Genomic DNA, 20,101 nt, shown 5'->3' with positions numbered 1-20,101 from the left:
TCCCTAGAAGTTAACATAATATATATATATATATTATATATACACCATCTTAGTTATAGAAATAGAATGAGCATATAGAATAATATAATGGCCTAATAATTGGCGGTCCTCCGGGTACTCTGAAATCCAACTGAGGAGGAGAGGCGGACCGCCCTCTTTTATCTCTGTAGGTTTCCTGTTCCTATGGGCGGATCCCTCTCTCCAAGTGGGTGCTGTCGTGGACTCATTAAAAGAGCATTACCGGTAAGTAATCCGGCTTTTTCTGGGAAAATAATTAGGCTAAAGTTCTTGAAGCAGTGATAGCATGATGTAGGAAGCCACAAATTCCGAGCTTGTCAGACTACGTCCTAAAAACAGCTACAGTGTGACCCATAACCACCTGTGCACCACAGTGTGATAAACTTCTTGAGCATGGGTGATCTCATGGTTAAATATACAATAAACAACCATATCTTCTCCGGTAAATAGCTGACAATTTTCATTATTGTGGAAGAAGACTTCAGCAAAGTGAGAGAAATTACACATAACCATAATGTTAAGAGGGCATGCCCCATAAGAGCATGTATGTAATAACCTTGTTGACCTAGATCGGTGAGAGTAATCTGTGACCTCCCAGACAGAATATAGCCAATAATACCTCATAGTCAGTGTTATTCAGGACTATATTTGATATGTGCCACAGGACTAACCATGAACAAGCAGGTACCTCTCTGTTCTGCCCTGCGCCTATCACAAGTACTAGAAATGAACATTTCATTTACAATTATTTAATCTGTCCAATTACTTTTGGTCCCTTTAAAAACAGGGTGGCACATGTTAAGGAGCTGAAACTCCTAAACCCTTCATCCAATTTTAATGTGGATGCCCTCAAATGAAATCTGAAAGTCTGAACTTCAACTGCATCTAAATTGTTTTGTTTAAAATTCATTGTGGTAATGTCTAGAACCAAAATTAGAAAAATGCTGTTTCTGCCAAATATGTATGGACCTAACTGTATGTATGTGTGTGTGTATGTCCGGGATTGGCATCCGCACCGTCGCAGCTACAGCCACAAAATTTGGCACAGTCACACGTCTGGCCCCGAGAGTGTCCTAAGCTATGTTGTGAGGCGAAATTTTAACCCCGTGCGTTCCAATTCACCAAACAATTTTGCTCCTATCTACATAATGGGGAAAAAGTGTGTGTATAAAGCCCCGCCCCTCATTATGATGTCATAATGGTTGCCATGGCGACGCTGATGTCATCATAGGTTGCAAGCCCCGCCGCTCATTATGATGTCATAATGGTTGACTATGGGAATGAGGATGTGTGATGGGTATATGGGCACGGGACTATGGGATGGCGGATATGTATGATGGGTATATGGGCACGGGACTATGGGATGGCGGATATGTATGATGGGTATATGAGCACGGGACTATGGGATGGAGGATGTGTGATGGGTATATGGGCACTCTACTCTGGAATGGAGGATATGTATGATGGGTATATGAGCACGGGACTATGGGATGGAGGATGTGTTATGGGTATATGGGCACTCTACTATGGGATGGAGGATATGTATGATGGGTATATGGGCACGGGACTATGGGATGGAGGATATGTATGATGGGTATATGGGCACGGGACTATGGGATGGAGGATATGTATGATGGGTATATGGGCACGGGACTATGGGATGGAGGATGTGTATGATGGGTATATAGGCACAGGACTATGGGATGGAGGATATGTATGATGGGTATATAGGCACAGGACTATGGTATGAAGGATGTGTATGATGGGTATATAGGCACTGGACTATGGGATGGAGGATAATTATAATTTGTTATAACTAACCACAGTTAGTTACTATGCCCAGGCAGCGCCGGGCTCTTCAGCTAGTCACAAATAAAATTGAAGGGATGTTGAAAAAATATAAATAATTTTATTGCACATATATAATAGACGAAAAATACAAAGGTATTCATATGAGGTAAAGAGAAAAACAGCTAAAGGATACCGGCATGAATGTAAGATAGTAAGTATAGTGCCGGATAGAGAAAGATGTGTCTCACAAAGCACAAGAACGCTAGACCATAAACAATGTGATAGCAAGATCCTGTGAACTACAATAAAGTAGATCAACTGCCAGGAGTAGTGAACTGATGTATACAGAAAACTCAATCAAATAGGTATATATCAGGGAGCAGTTCATCTAATGCACATAGCAACAAATAGTCTACAATACAGGCAAAGTTGCTCCCTAATGAAACTGAGTGAAAATATATACTAGATCAGTGGATCATAGCGAGATGTCACAGTGTAACAAGATCAAAGTTAAAATGTAAACAAATTACCTTGCGACATAGTGGCGGTCAAGTGCAGGGGTGCCAGTAAGACGCCCAGGAGCCTCGATATGTGGGCCACCTTCTTTAGTATCTCCGATATTAATGGCTATACGTGGGCCAACTTCTTTAGTGTCTCGGGAATTAATGGCTATACTCTGTCTTCCTTCTTTAGTGTCTCAGGTATTAATAGCTATACACAGGCCACATTTAATGTCTCAGGTATTAATGGCTATATGCGGGCCTCCATCTTTAGTGTCTCAGGTATTAATAGCTATACGTGGGCCTCCTTCTTTAGGGTCTCAGGTTTTTAAAGGCTATACGCAGGCCTACTTCTTTAAGGTCTCAGGTATTAGTAGCTATACGCGGGTCACCTTCTTTAGTGTCTCAGGTTTTAATGGCTATAAGCGAGTCACCTTCTTTAGGGTCTCAAGTATTAGTAGCTATACATGGGCCTCCTTCCTTAATGTCTCAGGTTTTAATAGCTATACGGCTGTACGCCGGCCAACTTCTTTAGTCTCTCAGGTATTAATAGCTATACGTGGGACAACTTCTTTAGTTTCTCAGGTATTAATAGCTATATGCTGGCCACCTTCCTTGGTGTCTAAGGTATTGATAACGATACGCGGGCCACCTCCTATAGTGTCTCAGGTATTAATAGTTATATGGCTATACTGGGGACTGCTTCTTTAGTGTCTCAGGTATTAATAGCTATACTTGGGCCTCCTTCTTTAGTGTCTTGGGTATTAATAGCTATACGGCTGTACGCGGGCCATCTTCCTTGGTGTCTCAGGTATTAATAACTATACACCAGCCAACTTCTTTAGTGTCTCAGGTATTAATGGCTATACGCTGGCCACTTTCCTTGGTGTCTCAGGTATTGATAACAATACCCGGGCCACCTCCTATATGGCTATACTGGGGACTGCTTCTTTAGTGTCTCGGGCATTAATAGCCATACTATGACTGGGAGGTCCCTAGTTTTTTTTCACCAGTCCAGGCCAACAATCTTAGTAGAGTCTGGCTTTAATTTCAGATAGGTTTTGCATTCTTTTAATGTTATGGTTTAAAGGTTGTTTTTCACTGTATTTTTTTCTCGTTGGCTACGTCGTGGTCTCGGAGATGACAAGTGCAGTATATGGTCTTGGCTCGGGACATGGGTTTTGGGCTCTCCCTTCTGAACTACTCAGCTAAGTTGCTGGTCGTCTGTATGGAAATGGATCACAAAAGTTCTAGTCTTATATAAGATTAAACAGTCTTTCATGCTGCGCCTATGTTGGGAATGTTGACGTACTACAAGTGAATGAAAGCCATAATTTCAGTGTGTGACAGTCTTTTGTATTGTAGGCGCCCTCATCCTCACATCTGTGGGCTCACCCATTGTATTTGTGTGATAATTGGATTACATCACAGCTATTCCCATTATTGTAAATCTCAATGCCGCTGTGTTCTGCATGCGTACGTGGCGTCTTATAATGGCATTGTGCTCTTTTTTTTTTTTTTTTTTTTTTTTTTTTTTATACAGACTCTGGAAGACACAATCCTTGAAAAGCCATTTGACAAACAAGACGCTTACAATATGCTATCAAGGTTGGAGACTTTTCTAGTAAATAGCTGATTTAACTTTACATTTTGTAATAAAATGCATGATAATTGCTCACGTTACCGCCGGCGGCAAGTATACAAACACTTCACCCGCACTTTGTAAATCTATTGTACGTTCTGTGAATGATGAAGCAAAGGTTACACTAATTCTTTCTCCAAATCCTTACAGGCTAAGTGGTAAAGAACATAGTGTCTTCACAGGAGTTGTAATTGTGCATTGCCGAAGTCAAGAAGGTATTTTGGGGGGTTTTGTGCATGATTTCTGTTAATCTTTTAAGCAGATAAACATACTACCCAAGCCCATTTCATAGAATCGTAGCGTTGGAAGGGACCTCCTGGGCCATCTGGTCCAAACCCCTGCTCAAAGCAGGATTCGCTAAATCATCCCAGAGAGATGTCTGTCCAGCCTCTGAAGACTTCCATTGAAGGAGAACTCACCACTTCTCGTGGCAGCTTGTTCCATTCATTGATCACTCTAACTGTCAAAAAGTTTTTTCTAATATCTAATCTGTGTCTCCTCCCATTCAGTTTCATCCCATTGCTTCTAGTCTTTCCTTGTGCAAATGAGAATAAAGTTGATCCTTCTACAATGTGACAGCCCTTTAGATATTTGTAGACAGCTATTAAGTCTCCTCTCAGCCTTCTCTTTTGCAAACTAAACATTGCCAAATCCTGCAACCTTTCCTCATAAGACAGGGTTTGCAGACCGGTCACCATTCTGGTCGCTCTTTTCTGAACTTGCTCCAGTTTGTTGATGTCTTTTTTAAAATGTGGTGCCCAAAACTGGACACAATATTCCAGATGAGGTCTGACCAAAGAGGAGTAGAGGGAAATAATGACTTCACGTGATCTAGACTATATGCTTCTGTTAATACATCCTAGAATTGCATTTATAGAATCATAGAACCTTAAACACAGGAAGGGCAACACTTCACAAAATGTTCAAACATATTGATCATGTGGTTGCTAGACCACTCAAACGATCAAGAAGTGTGCACTCAAAACAAACCTGAAACAATAAGAATTTTTATTGAAATATAATATAATAAAATTAAGTAAATGTTGGTGCCTCAAACCAGACAAAGAAAAAACAAATGGGTTCAGACAAATATGGGGAACACAAATAATTATTATTCAGGAAAATGAGTTTTGGTCATGCAAAAAGATACACACACACACACACACACACACACACACACACACACACACACACACACATCTCTTAAGAAGAGCTTGACATGAGAAGTAATATAATATAGTACATTCACTGCGTTTATTTAAAAAAATATAACACTCATGTAATAAAGCACTGGAAAATGAGCCTAAATAAAGTGCATATATATGGAAAACTGCGTTTTTGTTGATTTTTGCAAATTCAAAAATATTCCTATAAAATCTATTGCTAGAAAATAATCCTAATCAAGGTGTATATATACATATGGTAAAGTGCAGCGTTCATGCAAATCCATAATAGTGATAGCTACTCGTGCACAAATCAGTAGAATCCTGCTGCCCTATTGACTCTATAAATTCAATGGAGTCCCGCTCCTAATAGTGTTAATATATCCAGACAGAGGACTAACCCACGTAACCCATATAGGCTGCACAGCTTTAAACTCATAGACCCTTACATAATACGTATTACCTGAAAAGTGTCTCCCACGAGTAAGATGTCAATTGACATGCTGAACTCACAGACCCCGACGCGCGTTTCGCACCGCAAGTGCTTCTTTCTGGGAACGCGTCACTGGACGGGCAAAGTAGGAGTTATATATCCTGGCTGAACCAATCGAGATTCATTGGAAAGGGCTGAGGTATGTGCACAAAACCAGGACCACGCATGCAGCTCTACATCACCCTCACAACCAGAGGAAGCGTGCATGACGTAAGCCCAGCAGAATACTGCAGAGGTAACCAAGCTGTCAGAATCGAATCATCACAGCTTTGAATTACCACGGCTAACAGGCTTAATTAAGCCAAAGAATATTGAGTCAACGAGCAGTCCGAATTGGATCACCTCAGCGCAAGCGGCTTTGAATCACCACAGCGGGCAGGCTTAGATAAGCCAGGCAATATTTGAGTCAAACAAGCTACTTAAGCTTCAGCTGCACACGTGATTTAATCCAGCCCAAGCTATATATTAAAAAACCTCACAGAATATATATAGCACCTGCACAACCCAAATGAATCAATTGGCAGAAATAACGCTAATCTTACATATAGGATCACACGGGGAGGAACTTGTGAATCCAATATAAAAAAATAAGATCCAGCTCATATTTAAGCCACAAATGAATAGCCACTCAGAGTCAAAAAGTGAAACTCGATCCAATTAAATATATACACATGCCCAATCATTCTATAGAAAAGGGGGTATGATAATCACCTAATTTGCGAATAGAACCTTTTTTGGAGACAAAGTACATGTACTTGTAAACAGACACAAAGGGCAAAAAAAAGTGCAAGTAAGTGCAATTGAAAAAAATATAAAAAAGTGAGCGTATGCATAAAAATGCAGACCAAAAATTACGGCATTGGCGTCCGCACTGAACGTGAGGACATGAGGCGGCCACCCCTGCAGGAAAGGGGCCAGCCAATCAGGAACATCACTCAGGGCATAATCCAGCACTCATACTAAAATACATAATAATGAGTGAAAGTTTATTTAATCATAAAATATCGAAAGTGCAAAAAATACACTAAAAAAAGTGTAAACATACAATACAATTCATACTTGTGCAAATAATTATAAATACAATAATTATAGCATGGGAAAACCAAAATAACATTTACATTTATTATTTATAGGAAATCGAAAGTGCAAAAACGCTAAAAAAGTGTCAAGGTGCAATACAATTGATACTTGTGCAGATAATTATAAATACAATAATTATAACATGGCAAGACCAAAGTAACATTTAAATAGTGTAATCATATATACCATAAAAAGGCCCAAAGTGTTACAAAAAATTCTATAATGCAAAAAGATAAGCCAAATGGCACTCATACTATTCACTCATGTTGTTCACAATGAAAACATAAAAAAACCCCAAAGGGCCAACAACTAGATCAATTTATGTGATCAAGATAAAAATATTTATATAGTGTTCATATTACAGTGCCGGCAAAAGAAATCTTTACACTTGCGCAGCAAAAAAAAACTTTACATATAAAATCCACATCATAATTTCACTTTTTAAAAGTGTACACAATGGGGGAGATAATAAAAAACTGTCTAATATTAAAGCTGGCTTTGTTGCAAATATCAACCAATCAACGCTCAGTTTTCACTTCTCTGGTAAAGCGAAAGCTGCACTCTGATTGGTTGTTATGTGCAGCTCAGCCAGTTTTGCTATTAGGCAGTCTTATTATCTCCCTCAGTTTTTTATTATCTCCCACAATGGGTCGAAAGAAGCTTAAAATGGAAGAGAAATCCCGTGCCTTGGCTCTGCTCGAGAAGGGGGATTCGGTGATTGCTGTAGCTAGAGATCTGGGAGTGTCAAGAGCAGCAATTTATCAACTGAAGCGGTCGGCGGCATCATTGCCTCCTGAGATGGTACCGCAGAGGAAGTCAGGCTCTGGCGCACCTAAGAAGACTTCACCAAGGACTGATAAGCTTCTGAAGCATGAAGTGATGTCACATCCTTCTATAACTGCTGTTGAACTAAATAACAAGTACCCTATGCTCCTCCAGAACATCGCAACTAGGACAATTCGTCACCGCCTGCAGAAGGACCTGGATCTATCAAGTTGCTGTGCCGCAAAGAAGCCCCTGCTCACAGCAGCAATGAAGAAGAAAAGGCTTGCCTTTGTAAGAAATATCAAGATTGGACATCTGAAGAGTGGAAGAAAGTGATGTTTAGTGATGAGAGCACTTTCAGGCTGGTCAGGGGAGGCTCAAAAGTTGTGCGTTGTCCGAGTACCGTGTCACGGTATGACCCAAAATAAACAGTTAAGACTGTTAAACACAGTGACAGTGTGATGGTGTGGGGTGCATTCAGTGGAAGCATGGGCAGGGCAGGTTTGTACTTCCTTCCCAAGAATGTAACTATGAAAGCAAGCAATTATATTACTGTTTTGGAAGAACACATGCTTACTTTTTGGGTCATACATCACTGTGATTACTTTATGCATGATGGAGCCCCTGTCCACAAAGCCAAGGCCGTGAGAAAGTTTCTCAGTGACCATAACATTAACATTTTAGAGTGGCCAGGTAATTCCCCTGACCTTAACCCCATAGAAAATGCCTGGAATTTAATGAAAAACAAGGTTCAAGAGACACGACCCAGCAACATCAACAATCTAAAGGAGGTGCTGAAGACACTGTGGGTAAACATGGACTCCACATACTTAGCCAACCTTGCTGAATCCATGCCTAAACGACTGCAGATGGTGATAAAATGTAAGGGTGACATGACAAAATACTAATTGTAATAAAATATCCACAATAAAACACTTGAATCCACTTGAATATTAAGATTTTGTGGTTTCATTGAACTTGTAAAGATTTTTTTTGCCGGCACTAATAAAACCCCAAAGGGCCAACAACTAGATCAATTTATGTGATCAAGATAAAAATATTTATATAGTGTTCATATTAGATAGAATTCTTGATTGTAGAACATGTACAGATGTCTCTTGTCCAAATATTTCCATTCTTCAACAATTCTCCGAGAAACCAGACAGTGGCAATGATGAATGGTACAGATCAGCCAGGATAACAATATAACAGCCTACGAACAACAAAATAATTAAAAACAATAAAAAAAAAAAAAAAAGACACACAAACAACAAACACAATAAAAATTGTGGATCTACAGAATAAATATAAATTATAAAAATGCACTAAAACCAAGGTTTTCGTTAAGGCCCTGAGGGGCCAATGTGCCTAGCCAGTAAATCCAGCGGCTCTCCACTTGGGCAAGCGCTTTGCCCAGATCACCCCCTCTAGGTCCCAAACTGACCAAATCAATACCCTTAATCTTAAGAATATAAGGGTCACAGCCGTGAAATTTCCTATAGTGCCTTGTAATTGTCTTTGGCCTTAACAATATCCAAGTGATGTTTCCGGATCCGAATCTTCAACTCCCTTGTGGTAAGGCCAATATACACTTTCCCACATGGACACGTCGCATGGTACACAACCCCTTTCGACGTGCATGTGATGAATTTCTTAATATCATATTTTTTTGAGCCATCAAAATTTGCAAACGTTTTAGCCTTAATGCAATTTGCACAGGCTTTGCACCTACCACAAGGAAAAAAACCGGCCAGTTCCTTATCAACTCCACTACAACTTTTTACGGGCTCATAATGGCTGTGCACTAGGATATCCCTAAGATTCCTAGGTCTTTTAGGCACAATCATAGGAGTAGAGGGTAAGATTTGTTTCAAGATTGGATCTGCCTGTAGAATGGGCCAATGTTTGTTGACAATCTGTTTAAAATGATGCCATTTGTTATGGTAACCAGTGATAAAGCGGACATGGTTTCCCTCCGCCCCATCAATCTTGACTTTGTTGTCATACAAAAGTGCATTACGAGAGATCTGTTTAGCACGGGCCTAACCCCTGCGGATCGCCCTCTGACTGTAACCCCGTTCGGTAAATCGCACAGTCAAATCTTGCGATTGGGCCTCAAAATCATCCATGTCAGAACAAATGCGCCTGACACGCAAGAATTAGCTGATAGGAATTCCCCTAATAGTTGTTTGGGAGTGAGCAGATTGGGCGTGTAAAACAGAATTTGTTGCTGTGCTCTTAAGGAAAACCTTAGTACCGATTCCGCCGTCAGGCAGGACACGTATCTGAAGGTCCAGGAAATCAATGGATTTACCAAATTTAAACGTCAATTTAATATTGAGATGATTTTCATTAAGGGTGCCCATAAATTTCTCTAAGTCATGAATGCTTCCCTCCCACACAAACCAGATATCATCAATATACTTCATCCATTCTTGGATGAGGTCACTTTGGGGGATGGGATTGCAAATAAAAATCTCCCTTTCCCATGCTCCCAAAAACAGATTTGCGCAACAGGCACCCATTGCAGTTCCCTGTAACTGCAGATACGTCTCGTGCCCAAAAACATTAAGCGATATGTCTGTGTATATCTTTTTGCATGACCAAAATTCATTTTCCTGAATAATAATTTTTTGTGTTCCCCATATTTGTCTGAACCCATTTGATTTTTCTTTGTCTAGTTTGAGGCACCAACATTTACTTAATTTTTATTGAAATATAATATAGTAAAATTATTATTGTTTCATGTTTTGAGTGTACAATTCTTGATCGTTTGGGTGGTCTAGCAACCACATGATCAATATGTTTAAGCTTTTAAGCAGTCATATATTTTATAGCCAGAATACGATGGCATTTTCATTTTTGTATTCTGTTTGGAGCAAACTTATGATTGTGCCACAGCCTCCACCACCGGTCTGCTCAATGATAGGAAAGCTTGTGATAAGGGTGTACAGCAAATAAGACGTGTTCATTCTGTGCTGAAATTATATACATTTTCATAAGTCCCTTCATACCATTTTGTTCTTAAAATGGTCTAAAATAGCAAACGGTACAGTGGCTTGCAAAAGAATGCACGCCCTTTGGATTTTCCTCTTTTTTCTTTACATTGCAACTTGTGTTTTTTAGTAAAATATAGGCAAACATTAAATGTATGGGATTAAATAACTAAAAATTAGAATGTTCGTATGTATTCACCACTTTTTGCTATGAAGCCCCTAAAAAATTCTGGTGCAAGCAATTTCCTTCCTGTCACATGATTAGAGTGCATTCATGTGAACTTCCTTTCACTTAGTGTCAGTATATACACTTTACCTTTTCTGAAAGGCCACAGAGACTGCAGCACCATTAAGCAAGAGGCACCACTAACCACACAACACCATGAAGGCCATGGAGATTTCCAAACAAGTCAGAGACAAAGTTGTTGAGAAGTACAAGTCAGGGTTGGGTTATTTAACAAAAAAAAAAAAAATCTCAATCTTTGATTCCCTGAGCACCACCAAATCCATTATCATCAAATGGAAAGACCATGTACCACAACAACGCTGCCAACACAGGGACGCCCACCAAAGCTCTCAGCCTTGGCAAGGAGGGCAGTAATCAGAGAGGCATCACCGAGACCAAAGGTAAACCTGAAGGAGCTGCAGAGTTCCCAAGCGGATACTGGACTATCTGTCCATACGACCACAATAAGCATTACACTTCATAGAGGTGACATTTATCAAAGAGTGGCCCAGAAAAAGCCTTTACTTAAACATAAAAATTGTGATTTTTGACAAAAGACATGTGGGAGACTCCTGAAATGTATTAAAGAAGGTGTTGTGGTCAGATGAGACCAAGATTGAACATTTTGGCCACCAAGGTAAATGCGATGTCTGTCGCCAAACAAACACAGCTCATCACCTCAAGATCACCATCCCCACATTGAAACGTGGTGGTGGCAGCATCATGCTGTGAGGATGTTTTTCTGCAGCAGGGGCAGGGAAATTGATCCAAGTCAAGGGGAAGATGGATGGTTTGAAATACATGGATATTCTTGAGTAGGCAGATGTGTAGTACCTTGCGGCGACTAACATAAGACGGACGGCTCCGCAAGCGAGTACTTACGGCTGCTGACACAGAGAACAGCTGATCGGTGGGGGTGTCAGACCCCGACCGGCCAGACATTGATGACCTATCCTAAGAATAGGTCATCAATGCTTGAGTAGTGGACAACCTCTTTAATTTTTTTCACACATTTTTCTACATTTTGGTCTAGTTTTTCTTATATGATGACATAGTGTAATTTGTCTTGTGGTGTTCATCTGTGGTTGTAATTCCTTAATTTTTACAGCTTTTAAGGACCAGGTGTAATTGTGTTATGGTCTGATTTTGTAAAACCATAGAAGTCAAATAGCATGCACATAGTTTTTCTCACCTCATATCTCTTGTATTATATGCAGGTGTAGCATATATGTATATTATATAGTAGACAAACCCTTTTCAGTCCCTATGTTTCTACGGTACTTTGTAAAATAACACCTCTACTCACCTCTGGTGACTGGTCTGCTCCAGCGGTGTAACCACCGTCTCCCGTGGATCATGTGACATTATATCACATGGTCACTGCACCAAATGGCACTAACTCACTCTCCCCGCCTTCAACAAATCACATGCATTTGGAGGAGGTGAGAGAGTAGCAGTCAGTGAGTATAAGTGTTATTATTTTTCAAGGTGAAACAAAGGGATTAAGAAGAGGTTGACTGCATAGAGGCTTTTTTGGTTTTTTTTATTATAGAAAGAAATAATTTGGATCTGTTGTAAACAGGGTCGTGAAGTCTGTTTCCATTTTGGTGGAGTTAGTATAAAACACACCGACTCCTAAAATATATGATAAATTGGGTTCAGTAGTACAATGCAGGAAGTGCTGTGAATTTTTTTTATAATAAGCTGGAAAAGTTATTAAATGTCCTATAATTGTCTGTTCTGTTCCTGATCTAAGGATCTGGGCTTTTAGCTGAGATTAATCTGTGCTGCACTATATGTACATGCTCAGGATTGAGGCAGTGCTGTGGAGTCAGGAGTTAGGGAAATTGAGGAGTAAGAGGCATGGCTTACCGACCCCACAACCCTGGTTGTGATATACTTACAGAAGCTAATCTGTATGCCTAGTTTCTTCTGGTGATTAGCGGTTCCCTCAATTTTCTCACAAGACTTGTTACAAGACACCGCTCTGATAACTGTACTGTGATGGTTCAAGCACTTGTGTGATCATCACAAGATCAAGGCTGATTTATATGTACTGGAAGCTACAGATTTATGGTTTCCATTAACCCCTTTCCCACCTGAGACCTATCTATGCGTCCCTGTTACCTGGACCTTATTGACCTGGGACGTATGATAAGTTCCATCGGGCTGTGTGTTCGCGACGGCCAGCACTCAGTACCCCTGGCACTTTAACCCCCTAAGTGCTACAATCGAACTCAATCGCAGCATTTTGGGAGCAGGCAGAGGGAAGACAGCCCCTCTGCCCTTGGATTGGAGACCCCGCAACGTGATCGCGGGGTACTGATCATTGCCATGGGTACTCAATGTAATGACGACTTTCGGCTCACCAGAGCTAGCAAAGTTGCTAGATCAGAGCATGATCAGCAACTTTGTCAGTGTAGCGCTGATAGTTTGCCTAGCATAGGGATGCTCCTGCATCCCCATGCTATATAAGCGATCAGCCTGGAAAAAATTATAGTCCCATAGTGGGACAAATTTAAAAAAAAAAAAAAAAAAAAGTTTTAAATATATTGTACCTATAAATAAATATTTGTATGAAATAATATATAAACAATAAAAGTACACATATTTGGTATTGCCATGTCTGGAACAACCCGACCTATGAAACTGTCCCACTATTTAAGCCCTTTAGTGAACACAATAGAAAATGAGGCATTTTTTTGCCTTGTTTTTATACTTATCTTCATACCGTTGAACAAAAAGTCAAATAAAACGCAATAAAAAAGATGAATATAAATAATCATGGTACCGCAATAAAACAAGCCACCACACAGCTCCATCAGTGGAAAAATAAAAAAGTTACAGCTCTCAGAATAAAGTGATGCAAAAATAATTTTTTTCTATAAAAGTTTTTGTGTAAAAACGCCAAAACATTACAAGAAGAAAAAATTAAATGTGATATCGCTGTAATCGTGCAGACCCGAAGAATAAAACTGGTTTATCAATTTTACCACATGCTAGCTGACATAAACTCCCACGTCCCCCTGCCCCCCTCCCCCAAAACAAAAAATTCTTGAATTGATGGTTTTTGGTCATTCTGGCTCCCAAAAATCAGAATAAAAAGCAATCAAAAAATGTCATGTGTGGAAAAAGTATAGCTCTTAAAATATAATAATGCAAAAAACTATTTTTTGCAATAAAAAGCATTTTTAGCATGTGACAGCAGCCAAACATAAAAATCTGATATAAATCCTGTAATCGCACCAATCAGAAGAATAAAATTGCCTAATTGCTTATACCGCACGAAGAATGGCATAAGAATAAGTAAAACCAATTCTTCACCTGCTGTTGATATTTTTTTCATTCTGCCTCCTAAAGCTTGCAGTAAGGCTCAGCTGACATTTATCCTGCACTCTGTGCTGATCGCTTAAACCGGAGTTTCCGTGTTAATCTCTAAAATATGTGATTTGGATAGAATTCCTGGCGGAAGACTCCCTATAATAAGGCAGATGGAGGAACTGTGGATGCCGTAGGACCTGTGATCCAGCGGTGTCAGTCTTTGTGCTCTTCTGAAAAGGACAACGCTGAACAGAAGCCAGACGGAGTCCAGAGTAACTCTGCTGCCTCATTATAGTGATTGTATCCCTCGGGGAATTCATCTGAATTGTCACTCAGATTTTGATGGAAACCTCAAAGAATAAATGTGATCGCAAACGTTATGTAAAATGTTCCCAATAAACGCTTCAAATAAGTGCACAAAAAAATCAAGCCCTCTCTCAGGTCTGTCATCTGTTAATGGAAATTTTCCCTTCACCCATGACAACACACCTGACAGAGGGATTCGCCCCACCAGGACAGGAACCTACTGAAATATAAGGGGTGGCACCTCTCCCCTGCTTCAGTTGGGTTCCTGTCCTGGAAGGGAATCCCACTGACAGCGGTGCCTATCATAGGGAAAGGTCCCAGGCCCGTCCCGGCGCGGGAAGAACAGGGTGTCTCACCTGTAGCGCCGGCTGTCGGGTGCTGGAAGCACAGTCCCCGGTGGTCCCTGGGGCTCCGGGTTCGTGTGGGCGCGGGCAGCGGCTCCTGGAGGCTCCACCGCGCCTCCCTCCCCTTGCGCATGGTAAACCAAAGAAAAGAGGCATGTAAAAGAAGGGATCACCAAAACAATATAATTAAATACAAAAATATAAACCTTTAATGGAACCAACAAGAACAAAACAACACTCAGTGCAGGTTAAAAACAATTAAAACAACATAAATGCGACCATTACATACAGACCCCGAAAAGGGTACATGCCTCTGTACAGACCCCACAAATTGCAATACAAATGTTAAATCACAAAATCACATTAGAAGGCCACCAAAAGCACCTAACACTCATAAATCTATGGTTACTGCAAGATAAGCAGAAGAAAAGCATGCCCGCGGTCTCGCTCCCCCAGAGCGCCTAGGGAGGGCCGCGGGCGTCTTCAGGCCGCTGACGTCAGCGGCGCAGGGCATTCTGGGAGCGCGCCGGCTGACGTCAGGCATCGGCAATATGGCGCCGAGTGTGACGCCGGCCTTTTCCTGAGAAGAAGATACAGCGGTCAGCCGGCGGTCGCAGGGGGAGGGGAGGAAAACGCTCACTAGGACCGAGGCAGCCTATTTAAAGGAGGATGGCAGTCGGCATGGATGGGTAAACATGGGGTCAGAGAAGGAGCGGTCACCGTCTCCACTGTCTCTGCCTCCTTCACAGCCCTCCGTCCACAAGCATGGCAGCCGATCGAGCAGCAGTCGCCGTAAGTCGGGGAAATCATCGCGATCCAGAGAACACAGCCTCCGAGTCCGGTACCCTTGATTACAGGTGGTGAGTGATCTTCGTGAATGTTAGTAAGCTGTTAATAGGGGCCTTCTTTGTATGCTTAAATTCCTTAGGAGAAACCTAAGAAAGCAGGGAGTAAGAGGAACCACAGAGATTGTGCCATATGTAAAAGCCCCCTAGCGAGAGATTGGCAGAAGGACCTCTGCGCCAGCTGTATCCAGCGAACCATTTCGGAGGAAGCGCCTAGTTTCACAACCAATTTCAGATCCGTTATCAGGTTGGTGATGGAAGGCTCGCTTAAAGCATTGTTAAAAAAAAAAAAAGGGAAAAAGAGTAGGAAGAATCCCCCTAGCTCTAGCTCAGACTCGTCCTCGGCCTTATCTCAAGCCGAACACCCATCCTCCTCCTCAGACAGTGACACCGGTGGCAAACCGTGTTTTCCAGTAGAGGATACAGATTCTCTCCTTAAGGCCATCAGAGTGACGATGGGCCTACAGGAGGAAACAACGGCTAAGTCCCTGGAAGACGTCATGTTTGGGGGACTACAAGTGAGAAAGAAACGGACCTTTCCAGTCAATGAAAAGGTCCAAGCACTCATTGAGAGAGAATGGAGGAAGCCCGAGAGGTCAGGTGCTCTTCCCTCTGCTTCTAAGAGGAGATACCTCTTTGAGCATAAGGACGCAGAAATATGGGACGAAGTCCCAAAGATTGACGCGGCGGTGTCCAGGTCATCCAAAAAATCGTCTCTGCCCTTGGAGGACTCAGGGGTACTTAGGGACCCGCTAGATAAAAAAGCAGATTCCTACTTGAGACATGCATGGGGAGCAGCAGCAGGAGGATTGAAGCCTGCAATAGTGGGCACATGCACGGCTCGTTCCCTAATTTGGCTGCAGCAATTAGAAGAGAGACTGGCTTCAAAAGTCTCTAGGGAAAAAATACTAGCAGATATGTACCTTCTGCATGGGGCGGCAGCTTTTTTGGCGGACACCTCTGCTGACTCTGAGGTTGACAGCTAGGGCGGCAGGATTATCAAACGCTGCCAGGCGCGCATTGTCGCTTAAGGGCTGCCCAGGAGATCTGCAGTCTAAAGCTAAGCTGTGCTCCCTCCCGTGCGATGGTCGTTTTTTTATTCGGGAAAAACCTAGATGACATCCTAGAGAAGACAAGTGACAGAAAGAAAGGCTTTCCCAGGTTTCCAGCAGATCAGAGGAGGCCGCCCTTTCGGAGAGGAAAATTCAACAGGGGCCGTCCCCCGGGGGATAGAAGGAGATGGGAAGATAAAAGCAAAAAGGAGTCCGGTTTTATGTTTGGTGGAGCCACCTCCACTTCCAAGAAATCCCCACAATGACGCCAGTATTCCGGTAGGGGGGAGATTGGCGCTGTTTTCCCAGGCCTGGGAAAACATCTCTTCCAATGCCTGGATCCTAAGCATCATAAGGGAAGGCCTAAAGATTCATTTTTCACAGCAGCCAAAAACATCATTTGTCATTACCCCTATCAGGAAGGCAATAGAAGATCAGCTGGCCTTAGAATCGGAACTCCTGAGCCTGCTAGACAAGCAGGTTCTTTCCGACGTCCCGAGCGCACAGGAGAGATCGGGGTTCTACTCGCCCCTCTTCCTGATAAAAAAAACCGGACCAGTCATTCAGAACGATCATAAACCTCAGAGGCCTCAATCAGTGGATAAAAAAATCAGACAATCAGACCTTCAAGAAGGAGTTGGTAACTAAAGGCATAAAACTGCTGCATCACGATTGTTTCATGGCCGTAGTCCATTTAAAGGATGCATACTATCACATCCCCATCCACCCAGGCTATCAGAAATACTTGAGTGGCCCAGTATATCCAGGGCATTCTCAGACATTTCCAATTCAGGGCCCTGCCATTCAGCATATCCATAGCCCCAAGAGTTTTTACCAAAGTCATAGCGGAAATGACAGCCTTCCTCCGAATTCACGACACGGTCATAATACCCTATTTGGACGATTTCCTGATAGTGGGCAGCTCAGAAGACCACTGTACCGTACAGTTGAGACGAGTGACCGACACCCTACAGGAACTGGGGTGGATGGTAAATGTAAAAAAAATCAAGATTACAGCCCCTAAAAAAGCAAACTGTTCTAGGATTTATCCTGGATTCCGAGCAACAAGCCTGTCTACTACCAGAGGCCAAAATAGAGAAGGTGAGGAATGTGACCTTGGCGGCCCTAGACCAACCCCACATGACCCTGAGGAACGCGATGTCCTTGCTAGGTACCCTGACGTCCTGTATCCTGGAGGTCAGGTGGGCACAATTTCACACCCGACAGCTTGAAGGGGAAATTCTAGCATCACAAAGATCGCTGAGAGGGCGTTTAGAAGGAAGGCTGGAGCTTTCCTTTGAGGTCAGGAACTCTCTCAACTGGTGGTTAGACAGGACAAACTTGGCATTAGGGATGCTATGGGACAAACCAGTGACCGATATAATCCTGACAGATGTGAGCTCCTCAGGGTGGGGGGCGCACCTAAGGGGTCATGCGGCCCTGGGGGCCTCAAGAACGGGGCGCATCTTCCAACTTGAGAGAACTGTGGGCAGTGAGCAAAGCCCTAAGAGACTTTATTCCCCTACTCAGTGGTCGCAATGTCCTTATCATGTCGGACAACAAAGTAACAGTGGCATACATCAATCATCAGGGGGGTACAAGATCTCACTCCCTAATGAAGGCAGCCAGCGACATTTTCCACAGAGCAGAACAGCAACTACTCTCTCTAACGGCTTTGCATATAAAGGGGATAGAGAATATAGAAGCCGATTTCCTAAGCCGCAGTATACTAAGGCAAGGGGAATGGGCTCTAATTCGGTCCATTTTTCAAAAAATAACACGACTATGGGGGAGCTGGTGACAGACCTCTTCTCCAACAAAAACAGGCAAGTGGAGAGTGTTGTGAGTTCATTTTCCCCTTCATTACTGAGGCCCGAGGAACTCCCTCTTCTGGTAAAGAAAGGTAGTGAGCCTGATTATCAAACACCTGAGGCTGATGATGATGACTGGCTGAGTGGAGTCACTGACTGGATATAAGGCTGCCGACGCCCTTCTGCCCTGCGGGTGATTTCTCTGTGGGATCCTTGGAGACCAGTCTGAATTCCTGCTCCTCTAAAGCTAAGTTTGCTGCTCTGCCTTTTGCATTGGTGCTTTGACTTTGTTTTGCTTTGTTTTTCTGGATTTCTGCCACTCCCTGCTGGGTGTGCTGAATTCCGTTAGCTCTGTCTTCTGAAAATACCTGAGTGCTGATTTAGTTTTTGAAGCCTAGCTGCTTCAGGGCCTTTTTCATATCAGCTTGTTGGCTTATGTTTTTGATAGGGTTTTGGCAGATTGCAGACAGCAGCCTTCCTGTCCTTTCCTATCTAGGTAGTTTTGGGCCCCGTCTTTGCTCAGTCTATCTTTCTGTCTGTGTTAGTGTTTTCATCTTGCTTCACCGTCATTATATGTTGGGGGCTGCCTATTGCTTTGGGGTCTGCTCTGGGGCAGTTTAGATTTCCCCTTTCTTTCTTTAGGCCTATTTAATTCTCCGGCTGTGATCGAGGGGTCTAGGGCATCGTAGGAACCCCCCACGGCTACTGCTAGTTGTGTTGATAGGTTCAGGGGTCTGCAATCTGATAGTTGCCAACTTCTCTGGTTTTCTGGACTTAGCTTGTATTTCTGTTTTTGCCTCCTACGGTGACTCGCTTATAACAGGAGAGATTCTGTTCATTAAACCCAAGGGAAAATCCATGGGCGCTCGACTCATTACAGATTCCATGGAACTCCCCCCCCAGTGACTCTGATCCCAACGGTAGTCAGAAAGCTCAGGAAGGATCAAGCCAGGGTGATCCTAATAGTCCCATTCTGGCCAGAAAGACCCTGGTTCTCTCTGCTGCGAATGATGTCCCTCTCAGATCCATGGATTCTGCCGGAAATCTCAGTCCTGCTAACTCAAGGGCCAATATTCCACACTCAGGTCAAAGGATTCCATCTGACGGCATGGAATTTGAAAGGTTGCTTCTAATGGATAGAGGGTTCTCTCCCGGGTTGGTGGCCACCCTGCTAAAAAGTAGGAAACCGGTAACGACTAATATCTACGGAAGAACATGGAATAAATTCCTGCAGTTCTTAGGTAAGCCGATAGCACTAATCGGGGGCTCTTGCTCTATCTTAGAGTTTTTACAATCAGGATTACAGCTGTGGTTAGCGGTAAATACCCTCAAAGGTCAGGTTTCCGCTCTGGGCACGCTTTATGACTGCAAATTGGCAGCAAAAAGATGGGTAGCTAGATTTATTAAATCCTGCCATAGGTCTAGACCTATCCCATTACCAAGAGTAGCTCCATGGGATCTAAACCTGGTATTAGAGGCCCTTACAAAAGAACCATATGAGCCTATTCAACAACTACCCATAAATATCTTACCCTAAAAATGATTATTTTAGTGGCCCTCACGTCTGCCCGTAGAGTAAGTGACTTGCAGGCTCTCTCAGTAAGTCCACCTTATATACAGGTATTTCAAGACAGGGTAGTATTAAAAACAGACCCCGCATATCTGCCTAAGGTAGTATCAGATTTCCATCGAAGTCAGGAGATTGTCCTTCCTTCCTTTTGCGAAAATCAAAAAAATCCAGGGGAGGA

General features: G+C 42.5%; 1 protein-coding gene across 3 annotated transcripts in view; it reads left to right on the top strand.

The window, feature by feature from the left end:
• Positions 1-20,101, top strand: part of ASMTL (acetylserotonin O-methyltransferase like) — a 96,610-nt gene that overhangs the window by 24,210 nt on the left and 52,299 nt on the right. For all 3 annotated transcript variants that reach the window (XM_073565923.1, XM_073565925.1, XM_073565924.1), the window contains exons 5-6: positions 3,853-3,917; positions 4,102-4,166. In XM_073565923.1, coding sequence (XP_073422024.1) covers positions 3,853-3,917; positions 4,102-4,166 — 130 coding nt within the window. The remainder of the gene's footprint in view (positions 1-3,852; positions 3,918-4,101; positions 4,167-20,101) is intronic.

This window comes from Dendrobates tinctorius, unplaced genomic scaffold (assembly GCF_039654945.1).
Source record: "Dendrobates tinctorius isolate UK_male_01 unplaced genomic scaffold, ASM3965494v1 ptg000016l, whole genome shotgun sequence".
Classification (NCBI taxonomy): domain Eukaryota; kingdom Metazoa; phylum Chordata; class Amphibia; order Anura; family Dendrobatidae; genus Dendrobates; species Dendrobates tinctorius.
The sequence above is the reverse complement of the archived record's forward strand: the minus strand, read 5'-3'. Positions and strand labels throughout refer to the sequence as shown.